Source organism: Archocentrus centrarchus, chromosome 11 (genome assembly GCF_007364275.1).
Source record: "Archocentrus centrarchus isolate MPI-CPG fArcCen1 chromosome 11, fArcCen1, whole genome shotgun sequence".
Classification (NCBI taxonomy): Eukaryota; Metazoa; Chordata; class Actinopteri; order Cichliformes; family Cichlidae; genus Archocentrus; species Archocentrus centrarchus.
In genome coordinates this window covers 23962450-23977532 of record NC_044356.1, presented here as the reverse complement: position 1 = coordinate 23977532, position 15083 = coordinate 23962450, and the positions used below count along the sequence as shown (strand labels likewise).

The window sequence follows — 15083 nt, the reverse complement described above, 5'->3', positions numbered from 1 at the left end:
ACTGATTAGCACAGCTGTCATCTATCTTACCTTCTGCCTTCCTACAACTTCCTGTCACAGAGACAGCAGTGCTGCTGCCAGCTATGGCTGCAGACTCATTTAGTCAAGGTCGGCTGCATAACATCTTACAATCAACAGTTAAGTTGTATTTTACATTAAAAAAAAAAGGACTAGTATTACAGTTGCTGATTCGCAAGGGTACACTGTAAAAAACAAACTGTATTTTAACAGAATTTATTCTATAAATTTTGCAGAATTGTCCTGTTATTTTGAAATATGTGAAATATTAATAAAATCACAAAAATAGACAGTGAATTAACATGTCTAATGCAAAATAATGTCAAAAAATGATCTGTGAATTAAGATTTTTTTCATTTTTTCACAGGAAATCCATTATTTTTCCACTCAAAAGGATTATAAAAATACAGTCATAAGAGTAACATAATTTCATAAATATGTCATGTTCATGTTAAAAATAAAACTGTTAAATTCTAGTTTGTCAAATGCATATCTGAAATTTGATGCCTTGAGTGCATAATGATGACACAAAAAGTGTCTGTAATTTCATATGGATTTGTTCATTAAATAATGAATAATACACGTTGTGTCATCAAGGAAGTTTCACCAAAAATATATCTATATCCATGGCTGGGTGTGGGGGCAGCAGCCTAAACAGAGAAGCCCAGACATCTCTCTCTCCCTAGTCACCTCTTCCAGCTCATCTGGGATATAATCTCTCCAGCGTGTCCTGGGTCTGCCCTTGAGCCTCCTTTTGGTAGGACATGCCTGGAACACCTCACCCAAGAGGCACATCCTAGTCAGATGCTTGAACCACCTCAACTGGCACCTTTCGATGCTCCTTTTTGAGCCTCCCCCAACCTGCATGCCCCCACAGAAAATTTCAGCTTTTTTAAAGTTTTTTTTTTTTTTTTTTTTTTTTTTCTTTTTTGGTGCCCCAGCTGCCAGAATATTTTCATGATATGATTAGATTTTTTTTAACAGTGTAGCTACATTTAAATGTCTGTCTAGCTTTGCTCACTGCAAAAGCAATTTTATGCATAAACTTCCCATGAAGTTTATCAAAACGTTACACTCCAAACTCAAAGTTGGCACGTTGTTGACGTGTATCTTAAGTGCTCTAGCTATAGTTTGCTGGTGTGCTATGTAAGAAGTCAGAATCCTGCTGTAGTCATCTGTCCTTCAGGAGACAGATGGTGTCATTGGTGGAGAACACTACTGGGTACAGTAGTTCACACAAAATCTATTTGTACTCCATTGAGACTGTGTGTCTCTGCCAGCTCTCACTCCTTGTTCTCACATTAAAATGCCAGGTTGGGTTTATGTTACTCCCATTTTCTCACTGGTTTCACTTAAGATTGTCCATGCTGTAATATTCATTGGTCTGCTGGCAGTGACATGTTTTGTTAAAATGACACAGTGAACAGTTCTTAGCAAAAAGGTTTTTAGGGAACGATGTGTGAACAATCAGCTTCACAAAGATTAACAATACTTAGGAGGTTCCAGTTCTTTTTTTTTTTTTTTTGTAACATTATAACATTGTGTTTATATTCAGCCTTGCTCATCAAATCAAATTATTTTTTATTATTCAAGTGTAATAATTAATGAATTGTAATTCATTCCTAATTAGACTTTCACATAGCCATTTTTGTAAGTATGTGTTGTCCTGCATTGTTAAATTCATTTTTACCAGCTAGCAGAGATCTTTTTTTTTTTTTTTTCCTGCCATTACACCAGTCATAACCAATCATGTCCCAACACAGATATCCTACATCGTTGTGACTTTGCATAAAACTTGTTCCCAGCTTCAGGATCATTGTTACTCCACTGTGTGTCCTGCTATGCTAAACAAATAACTACTGTTATTTTCTAAACTTTATAGCCATAGACTTCTAAGATTATAAATCAACTTATTTATTCTAAAATCGGTCAGAAGATAGACTGGGTAAAAATTAAAATGTAAATCACCCCCACCCCTGCCCCCGAGCCTGAAAATATCTGAAGACTTTGTCACCTCTCACAGTGGTCGTTAATCAACAAGACATGTAGAACAGTCTATTTTAACAGTTCAGAGGACTCGAAACCTTCTTATGACTTTGCTGCCAGATTTTGTCTGATTATGACTATGAACATATTGTCTGAAAATCATCCGAGTCAGTCCTGTTCTAACATGCACGTGTGACATTTTTTAAGCCTGTGGCAAGTGCTTTTAAACCGAAGTGTGAATCTTTCAGAAAAATGCCAGCTGCTTTGTGTATTTTGGCTTTCCAGAAATACCTTTGAATTTTTCTGCAATCTTTCCATGTCTTTCTCTCTGTATGATGCTCTTTATATGCCTGCAATTCTGCCTTTATTGTTCTCTGTCACTTCAGATGGATTAAGTCTTTTAGTCGCCGCATGAAGTCATGTGGAGACAAGCAGCAGGATCAAATAATTGGAGCAACAGATGAGTGACAGTGGGGCGAACAAGTTAATTCATTGCCTGTTTTTTGCTCTACTTTTGTCTTTGTCTTTATGTGTGCACACATTGGTGCTCCTCGCAGGGGAACTCGCACATCACTTGTATGCCTGGCACTGTCAGACGATGGAACTACCCACCTCCTCTCTGCATAGGTAAAAATTTCTTTCTTTCTTTGCTCTTGTGTCCTTGCCTCCTTCTGTTTGCTTTCTGTGTCTTTTTCTACATTCCTACTTTTTCCTTTCTTTGGGGATTCTTTGCCTCAAACTAAGAGCAGCCCAGTGATTCAAAGCATTTGAAATTAATTACCATATTATTAAATACTATACTGCAGATGACAAACATCCTCACAAGGTTGTTCCCGATCAAAAATCATGAAAGGAAGACAGCAAAACAAAAGGTGATATTCAATTGTTTGTCTTTTGGCTTGAGGTCATGCAAGCTTTCACTCTTTTAAAGTGAATTTGTATTGCTACCTAGAAAGCTGAGCGAACACACCGAAAGTAACTGCAAAAGCCCGGTTCTTCAAGTGTTCCTGTCTGTTAGAACACCTTGACAAAGTGGTTCCACTTATTGGAGCAACCTACTATAGCCTAATTAGTTCCAACTCAGACCATGATTGGTTGAAGCTGGTGGGAGATTCATCGTGTTTACAGGCATCAGCAGTTTCCTGATTACCTCAGGCTTTCACTGCTACAGGATTACATTTAACCCTTCACTTATTCCTCACAGAGACACAATGATACAGCACCTTGATTTTCTCTGTTTGACACGTAGGCCGTTTGTCCTAGTTATTTCTTAATCTTCTTCCCGATGTTTGCTCCCCTCCCCCTCCCCCAGCAGTGGCGCTGTCATGCCTTCTCATTGAGTCAGCTAATTCTTTTACCATCGGTTGCAGTATCCTTTCATCTTGGCGTCATGATCTCTTGCTCTTTTCATCCTCTTTGATCTCCTCACCTTTTTCTGATAATTATTTTCAGGCATTTTTTTTTTTTTTTATTTCAAATCATTTCTATCTCTTTTGAGACTTAGTCCTTGATTTCAATCAAAGAAATACTTTGATTGAATAAGCAGTTTAATATTAAAGGAGGGGGATGAAGAACAGCAAAAGATACAGTACAGGGCACTTCTAAATCATACATCCTGTATCATGTGTGAATAATAAAATTAAAAAGTGGCTGCAGAGTTTATTGATGGTTGATAGTTTGTCCCGTTCCTTTTATCTTTAGATGGAAAACAGAATTTTTTTTTTTTATTTTGATATTTTTAACATTGAATACATTACATTTTATTATTGCTCATAAGAAATGTAACTGTCTTGATTGGACTGAAAAAAGTTTTGGGGTGTATGAAATCTGCTTGAATGTTCATAAAATGTAGACAATATTTCACCTCTATTATGCCTTAATAAAAAGAAATAATCTTTTTTTTGTAGGAATTTCACTAATGAGCATGTAATTGTTTTGTAAAATATTTTTTTTATATTGGAGAGTCAGTGTATGCAGATGCTAATGAAATGCTATGTCTGGATTCTCCCAGCTCAGTGTGGTGGAATTCGGGAAGAGATGGAGGGGATGATTCTCAGTCCTGGTTTCCCTGGCAACTACCCTAGCAACAGTGACTGCACCTGGAGAATCTACCTGCCAGTTGGTTATGGTGAGCAACACGAGAGGCACTTACAGCAAGTCACACTGGCATTTCTACACTGAAGAACCTTTAATTATACAACTTGTAAAGGCTGCACTGTGAAGTGCCAGTATTTGTATATGTAGATACATCTTGATAAGTTCATCATGTCTGAAAGGCACTCAAGAGATCGTCCAGAATAAATTGAACTATCTGGAACTGTAGCCCAAAAATGGTGGGATAAACATTTTTCTTTATTTTCAATATAAGGGGACTGAGACATTGAATTTGATGATCAAATTCTGTTTTATATGTATGCTGAAATGTGGGAGACTTTGCTCCATGTGTAACGCTACACAAATGTCATATGAGTTAGCGGAGTGTGGCTAAATGGAGCTAGCACCAGTAGTCCTTCTTTCTTGCAGACATGCCTGTGCAGAATGAAGTTATACAGCCTACACACAGCCATTCTTTTCCCCACATCAAAGTACTGCAGAACTGCATTGGTTCGCACGGCTGTCACCTGCTTACGCTCCACAACTTCTCAAGAATAACACTATTAACTAATTCGTATTTCTGGTGTCGACAAGTGAGGGCAGCAGCATTTAGTCTAGTCACGCACACCCCTAGTGAATACCTTTGTATAAGTAAATATGACAGCCTCACAATCCACTTCACCACATTTGCTATTTTGATTTCACGCATGAAATGTGCAACAGCAGAGAATTTCTGGCAGCTGCTACCTGACAGCAGTCACTGTCGACCACCTTAACAAGCTGCTTCTTATATACTCAAGTAGGTTTCTGATGTAGTTAAGCTACAATGCAAATCCTTGAGTATCTGCATGCATAAGTCAGCTTCCCTATAAGAAAAACAAATGGAGTGTCATTTTATTTTTGACATATTATCATTTCTGTATTTGCAGAGAGGTTTTTTTTTTGGTCCCCATCCATTCACTCTTGTCCATTGAGGACCATCTTACCAGTACTACAGCTGAGTTAGTACTGGTAAATTGTAGTACTTTAAATTGATACCACAATATTTTGGGAACACGATGCAATTTTGTTTTCTAATTCCCATCATCCTTTTCTTATAAACAGGAGCCCACATTCAGTTCCTCAACTTCTCCACTGAGGCCAACCACGACTTCCTCGAGATACGCAACGGGCCCCTGGAAACAAGCGCTGTCATTGGCAGATTCAGCGGCCAGGATGTTCCCTCTTCCCTTCTCACCACCTCCCACGAGACCACAATATACTTCCATAGCGACCATTCTCAGAACAAACCTGGCTTCAGGTTTGAGTACCAGGGTAAGTATCCAGACACGATGTTCTGTGAGAGCATGTCCTTTTAAAAGAATCAGTAGATGGAGGTGGGACTTATGATACTTTTGGATTGTTTCTGAGAAATCAGACTTATTATATTCTTTTAATATTAAAAATAACTAGCAAAAGTATCAGTATTTGAAATAACTTTCTTCTGCACTGATCAAACTAGTCATTTCCTTAGCACAGGTGGCACTTCTAGGCTGCTTCAGACCATTTTTGCTATTACTGAAATGTGATTCAGCAGAGGAGTGCTGAATGCAAGTATCACAGCTAATGCAGTAGAAAGAATTTCAAAGCCATTTGCCTGAATTGATGCAATTCCAAAATCAGTATAAGAATGAAAGCCACCGTGATGGATTTTATCTTATGAAAGAAAACAAATCAATCATTATCTCCAGGAGTGTTTACTTTTATTTCTGCAAGTATACTTAAGTACCATTAGTGTCGCTTCAGTGTGAAATTTATTCATGTAAAGCCATAACATTACTAAATTAGCGCTATAACTGACTCTGAAGAACTAATCAGCACGAAGAGCCAGTGAATTCCCCAGATAAATAGTTGTATATAAAACTGCTGATCACTTCAGAGATTGCTTTAGCATGTGCCAATAAAAGGCTTCATTGCATATCTGCATGCCTGCAAGGAATAAATTGCCCTGGTCTGCAAATGCAACAGGCGCACAAAGTTTGTATTCTGTGATTCAGCAAACGAGCGAGCAAATCGAAAGGTAGCATTGTGCATTTACATAATTATGTGTACATTAGCATATAAATCAAGCATTATATTTGCAAATACCCCCCTTTTGCAGTATTTGCATGAGTTATCTTCTACAAAGAGAAGCTGTGATCCGTAGAAATCAATTCCTTTAGTCATATTTATAGTTGGGCTTTTCAAGGCTCAATGCCTGCTCTGGTTTTGTATCCAAAAGAAAGAAAAAAAAAAAGAAAAGTAAGAATTATTTACCCACGCTACCTCTGATGAGTGCATCATACTCCTCTGGTACAAGTCAAACCTGCCTCAGGCATTTTTTTTTTTTCTCCTCTGAAAACTCCTGTCTAAGAAGGCGGAGGAGGATGAGGAGGAGTGAGTGGGAGGTTGTGCCTAAGGAACAACAGACACATGATGAAGGAGAATTGAAAGTGGAAAATAAAAAATAGAGAATCCTCCAGTATAACACTGTTGTTGTCTGGAAGCTGAGTAGTCACATATTAAGGCAAATCTTTAGTGGTTTGATAGCTACTGTTAGCAAGCTTCAGAATGTAAGAAAAAAAAAATGACTTGAACATTAATGTGGATAGCATCCATAACCACAGCAATCATCAAAGCAGTAAGCCTTAGGAAACTTACTTCCCTGATCGACTTTGTTGATGGGGCATTGACGTGTTATAAATTTACAGAATGTCATTTCTTGTCTGTTTGAAGCCGTTTCATGGCCGTACAAAAGCATCTCGCTTTATAGCCAACTTTAAAGGGATTTCAGTTTGATGTGTGATTTCTCTTCTTTCTCCCTTAGCATATGAGCTACAGGAGTGCCCGGATCCAGAGCCTTTTCGCTACGGGGTGGTTGTGGGTGCTGGCTACAATGTGGGCCAGTCTATTTCCTTCGAGTGTCTGCCTGGGTATCAACTGATGGGACATTCAATCCTCACCTGCGAGCACGGTACCACCCGCAACTGGGATCACCCTTTCCCTCGCTGTGAAGGTAAACAATGTAGTTATAGGAGTATACACGAGGCCAACTGAACACAGAACTAAACTAATGAAATGATAACTTGTTGTTAAGAATGTAACGTATTGGGCTATTACATCATTAGAGTGAAATGTGGCCATGGAGATAATGATTATCTATTATGAATAATGTAATTAAACTGAATTATTACCCCCTATTAATGAAGCAAAGCACTCCTCAGTGAAAATCAATATTGTGCTAAAGAGAAGAGGAGACAAATAAAAGATGAATAAAAGAGGGGCTAAATTGAAAGGAAAAGTAATGGATGCGCTTCTTTTGCCTTGTCCTTGACCCACATTCTTACGTCGATTATTCAATAATGCTGGCAAAATTACAGAGAGAGGTGATGGCCATGACACTGGAACTTTGAATGGGCGAGCGGGGAGATAAATGGGAGTGAAAGAAGGAGCAACCGAGTGAAAAGGCGGTGGGACCAGGAGATAGAGTTTATTCTCTCACTCATGCTATTTTCTCTCATATGAGCTTTTTCATTATTCACGTCAAGTTTGAAGCTGAAAGATTATTTCGAAGGACCTGAAAGAAAATTATACTTGCATGTGTGCATGATATGCTTATTATGATATAATAGAATTCTTATTCCAATTATATTAATAGGAAGAATTATTATTATTATTTAAATCCTATTGCACTGTCCCATACTGCGGTACTTAGTACAAAGGAACAGTTTATTTTTGGAATAATTTAAGATATTTAATATACCTCATTTCATACTTCCTTATTATGGTATTTCTACTAGTGAATACTACTCATCAAATACAATACATAGACAATACACTGAAATGCGTTTGTGTGCTTGCATGTGTGTGTGTGTGTGTGTGTGTGTGTGTGTATACAATGGTGCTCCAAACTGTATTTCACTTTGCCCTAATGCTATGGCCTGGTGTGATAACGAAGCGGTTGGCGATACCTCTGTTTAATGGCATAAATGTACCTGTGAACTGAACCACACTAATGCCCAGATGACATTAGTTTCAACACTAAAACAGCAAGTGTTCATCTCTTAAAGCTGCAGACAGGCCATTCTAAAACACAGGGTCTTATATCCACTGCTTCTTATAGTCCCTTTGTGCTACACATAAAGTGACAATAAAATGATATTGTAATAAAATTCTTTGTCTCAGAGTTATGTGTGAAGATGTGGATTGCCTTTTGCTGTGTGTCTGTGACCGTGCGCATGTTCTGCCGTTTTTGAATTACAGACACAAACACACAAGTGAGCGAGGAGTGGTTTTATAACCACTTCAATAATTGCAAGCTATTTATAGCTTACATTCTTCTGGTGCTTACTTGTCATGCAGAGTCTGAATTACTGTCAGATGATGACCCATCAGATCCAGAATCAATCGAGGACAAATTGCTCAGTCCTGAACCCCCCCTCCCCCCCAAGCAGAGTCTTCTTCAGGGAATGCATAAAGCAAATCCAATTCTGATTTTCATCCATAACACTATTTCTGTCATCCAAACTGAAGGTTAGCCTTGCAAGCATGGCAGGCATAGCATATTTAAAATGAATAATGCAAAAAAATAAATACTGTCCTCAGTGAGTATACAGTTTACCTGATTTTGTTATACTAGTATACTTGTATTGTTATCACACTACATTATGAACTTGACCTTGACCGTTGTCTTATGTCCTCTTGCAGAGCATCTCTATTGTAATAATGTTTTCTGTTAAAATTATATATGTATATCAAATACGTGAGAAAAATGCCCTTTTCTTTTTCAGTTTTTGTCTGTTAAAAAAATTAAGGCTGCAAGGAATTCTGTTATTAGCATAAATATTAGTACCACACTGGCTCTTTATTATCATCATAAAGCACTTCATAATGCTTTATTTCAGTTTCTATAAGTGTTCCTTCAATAACCTTGTAACTGCCACCTATTGATGGTAACTTACATTAAATAAAATTAAATTAAATTGCAATATGCTTTGTCTTAAAGGCTAGCCATTCTTCCTTAATAGCACTTAAATATGGTCTGTTCTTATGAAACAAACACAGGGATGCTAGTGCTAATAGGCTACAGTAGATTAAGTCTAGCTTATACAGATCTTGATTATAACTGACTAGTCTGACGCTTATTAACCTACACAGGTAGAAAGATATAGATAGATATGGCTTTATTTTGAACATGTCACAATAGTACAAAAAAACCCCAAAAAACAAAACAGAAGGAAAACAATAATCCTAATAAATAGCATGTTCAAACAGGAGTAGGAAGAAGCATAAGCTTATTTAATCCCACTTACTATTTAGTAACTAATAATTGTCACTTTAAGTTCCTGTTTATGGCTTTTGCATCTTAAAAAAGTAATAATATATACACATACACACACACACACACACACACTCTTATATATACACATAATAGTATGCACATTTACATACACGTATATGCATGTATATACATAGACATCAAAGCCTTTCTTCCTCCCTGTACTGTGCAAAAACCATATTTTTGTACCGCTATTTTAAATTGGGTCATGCTTAGGCATTGCTTCAGTTCATCACTGAGGTTCCTGATTCTAAAGCTGCTTCCGTTCCGCACTTTGTAAATCTATTACCGCTTCAATTACCAGATCTTTTTCTTAAATGGACATGCTAAAAAAAACAAAAAAAAAAACTGGAGGTCTGTTGAGATGCACAAATTCTGACAGGTGGAATATTAATTGACTTGAGACGTCTTCAGATGTGTCTCTCAGCAGGGTTTATTCAAGCTTCTTCAAGGCTAAGAGCAGTAATACAGCAATGCCTAAAACTTTTATATCGTTTTCAGTCAACAGCTTTCCAGTAGGTAAAGGATCCTGTAGATTTGCATGTGATATCATATGCTACCTGATATAAGTGTGGGTTAATTAGTGTGTCTCAGCAGTATTAACACTGACATGAGGGGCTTTGGGTGTTAATAGACAGCATCATGCAACTGCATGATGCTGTCATGTCAATATGGACCAAAATCTCTGACGAATATTTCCAGCACCTTGTTAAATCAAGTGTGCTGCCTTTAAAATCTTTTCTGTTTTTCCAGGAATAGTCATCTGAATTTTTCTCACACATGTTTCTGCCTAACTCTACCATCAGACACATACTCTTCATAAGAATTAAGTCAATGCATCAACCAGGGGACCAGGGTTTAATCAATGGGCCTGATCGATAGCTTATTTAACAGGTGTTGCAGCGGGAGAGGGGCCACTCCACTACAGGACTATAGTGGCCAGTTGAATAACATGAACACGTAACATGTATCCAAGGGCGTGTCCTCAAGCTGAAAAACCCAATCCGGGTTGCTTAAGATTCCTGCATCGTTGTGATTATTGTTCTTATTTTATTACCTCCGCCAAGGAGGGTATGTTTTCGGTCGCGTTGGTTTGTTTGTCTGTTTGTCTGTCTGTCTGTTTGTCAGCAGGATTACTCCAAAAGTTATGAACGGATTTCGATGAAATTTTGTAGAGTGGTTGGAAATGACAAGAGAAAGAAGTGATTAAATTTTGGCGGTGATCCGGATCACCATCTGGATCCAGGAATTTTTTTTATAATTCTTCACTATTGCGGGATAGGGGGTTGGCCTTGGCGGAGGTTTGCACTCTCTGAGGGCTTCTAGTATTCAAAATATTTCTGTGGATGATAATTATATATTTGCAACAGATACAGCAAACTATAGTTCAGGTTGAAGCAGGTTATTAATGATCAAGTTTCTGAACATAAATTCATGAAAAAATATAACTTAACAGAACTGCAAGTGTTTCTAGAAAAACTTAACTCTAAGTTTAAATGTGAATTAATTATTACCCTGCCCTGTCAGAGAATGGGGAATTTTAATTGTGCTTCAAAAGGGCAAGTGAGACAGAGTGCTGGGATTGTGCAGCGCAATGTGTTATATACTCTGCTTTGGGCTTTTTACAATTTAGTACACATCAACAACAACAAAATTACTGGCAGAGATAATGTGACTTTTAGCTGATTTTTTTTTTTTTTCAGGCATCTGGAGTTGAAGAGATATATTTTTATATAACACTGGTTAGAAATTGCTGGGGTCTGTGCAGGATTTATTTGTTTCCAACTCCACAGAAGAAATTTATGCGATTGCAGCAAATTGTGGTTGAGTGTGATTTACTGTTTGAGATTGAGCTTTTTTTTAACTTCAGGATATCAGGCATGTATCGACGTGTGAGGTTCTAGTGTTGCCAGTTCAGACATGTACAGTACATTCACTTGTAACCTTTCTCATCACTCTGAGTTTACACACTCCTTCTACACTTGCTGTACACACACACACAAACACACACACACCTCAAAAGCCCAGTCCACATTAAACTCTTGCCTCATCTCCATACTCCCTCTCATCTGCCCCAATGGGAAAGGGTTGAGGCCTTATCTTAGCAAAACACTCCATCCAAGTCCCCACTTACTAACAGGCTTTACTGGCTAATCTTTAGCTCAGACAAGCGCCTGGGCACCAGTCGAAGAGTGAAGGGGAGTGGGAAAGAGACACTGAGAAGAGAGGCAGAAGGAGAGGGGGATGAAAAATTCCCTGTTTCCGCTGATTGCTGCTGAATTATATATCTGTCCTAATGTGTCTGTCCTGCCTTTATATATATATATATATATATATATATATATATATATATATATATATATATATATATATATATATATATAAAAACACATACACTTTCTCTGTCTTCACCCCTCTCTTCTTTCCTCTCAGTGCCTTGTGGTGGGAACATCACATTACACAATGGGACCATCTTCTCCCCGGGTTACCCTGAGGAGTATCCAAGCTCAGCTGACTGCTCCTGGCTGATTACTGTGGCTCCCGGCTTTGGCATCAAACTCAACTTCTCCTTGCTTCAGGTTCATGGGCCACATGACTTCATTACTGTCTGGTAAGAAATGACAATGTAACAGGCTCCAGATATGTGGATATACAGTACCAGGCAAAGGTTTGGGCACACTCACCCATTCAATGGGTAACTGTGTCCTAAATTTTCACTGGTACTGTAGTTTTAATTAAATAATGTGGATACTTTCTTTTTTTTTTTATCCAACTTCATGGTCATCTTTAAAATTCTCAAGAACTCTGTTTTTAACAAATCACTCCTTCACCTTCCCATAATATTTTAGTAATCCAAACATAATTGAGATTTTTTTTTTTTAACTTTTCGCCATCCTTTTGTGACGTTTGTCTTTTTATATGGTGCCTTCATTTCATAAAATTGTGTATACTTTATAATTAGTTGTTTTACCATAGAGATCTACCTTTACCTTTACACTAAGATGATTCTGTTGTCCTGAACCACTGGATACAATGCTGTCCTTTATCCTATGATAAAACAATTGTCAGGACATTTGTGTGGTTGATGGATGTCTTTATACCTGACTGACTATCAATGGGTGAAGCTTTCTTTCATCACTTCCATAATACATGACCAAAATTGCCATATGCACCACCAAAGCCAGGTTTTTGCATACGTGATGTTTGCCAGTCCCAGTTGATCCCAGGCCCCAGTTTTCAGTGAGACGGGAGATCCGACCTTACAGCCAACTTGGCAACTTGACGACCACATGAAAAATCCACGTGTTTTGCTGGTGACATCTGCATTTAACAGTTTGGGCTGCTTATAGAAATTTGTGTGAGGTTTTTTAGACCATGGAGAATTTAAGTCAACATGGCAAAATGTCCACTTTCTATCGTATTGTTTCTCATATATAAATGGTCCCTGCTGTGTTGATCTTTCCCAGCTAGTTCCTGCAGAGCCAAGATGGGGGACCATCTTTTTCCCCATTTTCCAGCTACCACCGCTGTGTATCTATCCACTGAACTACTGAGCCAAGGAAATGGGCCCCTTAATGGCGGCTTGGCTAGAGTGCTGTCAGGCAGCAGTCCCTAGCCAGCCGTTTCCAGAGCTGCTTGTAATCTCCCATGCCCAGTCTGACAGCCAAAGACAGATGGTTTTTAAGCTGAATGGTTGTGGCAGGAATCTGGGAGCTGGCTTAATCGGCCATGCCCACACCAGGGGACTGCCAAGGCTGGGCCACAGCTTCCAAAGACACTCCCTTTGGATGGCTGTTAGCAGGAACACCGCAGTCCAGACCTGTCACTCCGCACTTACCGTATCTCTAAATTCTACCTTATTTTAACATAATCACCCAGAGCAGGCAAGAGTAATCTCGTTGGGTTTGTTGAAGTGTGAGCAGCTTGATTATACTCTTCTGAAGCTGCTTGACAATAATCTGGCATGTGGTTTAGTAGTTTGTTTGCGTCACAGACCCATAAGGTTCTTTATAACTCTTGAACAAGTGAGCTCTGGAGCATGCGGCTGATGTTTCCAGCTTATTGTTGTTTTTACATTTATAGTTGTCTTGCGGCATTCCCCGTTTTTTTAGGGATGGTCCACAAGAAACAGCCAGGAAACTAGGTGTGTTTACTGATGGAGAGCCCAATGACCCACCCAGTAGCACATCCAATCAGGTGCTGATACGGTTCCGTAGTAATACAGAGAAGGGTGGACTCTTCCGTATCAGCTATCAAGGTTTGTACATGTTGTGGTTTTATCTTTGTTTCTACCACTTGATCTCCATATATTCTTTGTTTGACTCCTTTCTTGTCTTTGATGCTCTCACAGCTTACAGACTACAGTACTGCCTTCCTCCCCCTATCATTCCTAATGCTGAGATTCTGATGGCAAGCAAAGAATTTAAAATTGGTAGGTGGAAATGCTGTCACAATAAGACACATGCATATAAACACAAAGGCACTGACACTTTTGTCTTTTTGTATTTAATGTTGTTTTCATCCAGACTTGTGGAACTGTGGTAATTTGAACTGGTCATGAAGCTTCAAACTTTGACACTTTATATTGCCCCAGGTGCATTGAGTACTCAGCCCATACAGACTCACCACAAATGGATCACCCAGGGCAGGTGATCTCATTCCCTGCAGAAGACAATAGAGATGAATTCTCTTATTTGTATACTGGCATAGCTAGCTAAGTAGCAGCACTTGCATAGTGTCTATATGATCCCATGGGAATTTGTTACGTGTCCACTTTTCCATCACGTTTCACTGAAATACATGATAGATAATTGCTTGTTTATTGTTATAGTATCCTTTATAAGGTGGACTGGCAGGTGGAGTTTGATGTGTTTTTTTTTTTTTTTTTTTACTTGTGTTTGTAATAATTAATGCTATCACTTCTGATTTTGACTTTGTACCTCTCCTTTGTCCATCTCTATGTTCAGGTGATATAGTGCGCTACCGATGTCTTCCAGGCTACCAATTAAGTGGAAACAGCATCCTGACGTGTCGGTTAGGCACACATTTGGAATTTGAGGGCCCTCCACCCTCATGTGATGGTAAGTGTTTGTATACAGCATGAACATGGCTTTCAACTGCTGAATGCAAATGTCAGAAAATGTGACATTAAGTCGGACACTTATGTCACATTGGTGGTGGTGGGTTGTGAAGCAGCTTGCAGATGCACAGTAACTGTGGACAGGATAAAGCAGCTTAACTAGTGTGACCTACATGAAATTTACCAGTCAGCTGGTTTACCAGGATTGTGGCTGGAGTTGAATTCTTGGCCTTAATATATATTCAGTTGCTCGTTAGTGGAGATATTTAGTCACATGGAAGCAACTCATTGCATTTAGATATGGTGAAGATGACTTGTTCAAGCTCAAACTGCTGATCTGCTGGGATTTTCCCACACAACCATGTCTAGAGTTTGCAGAGACTGGTCCAAAAAAGAGAAAATAGTCAGTGACCAGCAGTTCTCTGGTTAAGAATACCTTGTAAATGTCAGAGGTCAGAGGAGAACGGCCAGACTGCTTTGTGCTGATAGGAAGGCAGAAGACTGATGATGATGGTGTAATGGTGTGGGGGATATTTACTTGGCAGCCCC

General features: G+C 38.7%; 1 protein-coding gene across 1 annotated transcript in view; it reads left to right on the top strand.

The window, feature by feature from the left end:
• Positions 1-15083, top strand: part of csmd2 (CUB and Sushi multiple domains 2) — a 263477-nt gene that overhangs the window by 208068 nt on the left and 40326 nt on the right. The window contains exons 40-47 of the mRNA XM_030740701.1: positions 2562-2631; positions 4016-4132; positions 5203-5412; positions 6944-7132; positions 11888-12065; positions 13567-13712; positions 13806-13886; positions 14422-14535. Coding sequence (XP_030596561.1) covers positions 2562-2631; positions 4016-4132; positions 5203-5412; positions 6944-7132; positions 11888-12065; positions 13567-13712; positions 13806-13886; positions 14422-14535 — 1105 coding nt within the window. The remainder of the gene's footprint in view (positions 1-2561; positions 2632-4015; positions 4133-5202; positions 5413-6943; positions 7133-11887; positions 12066-13566; positions 13713-13805; positions 13887-14421; positions 14536-15083) is intronic.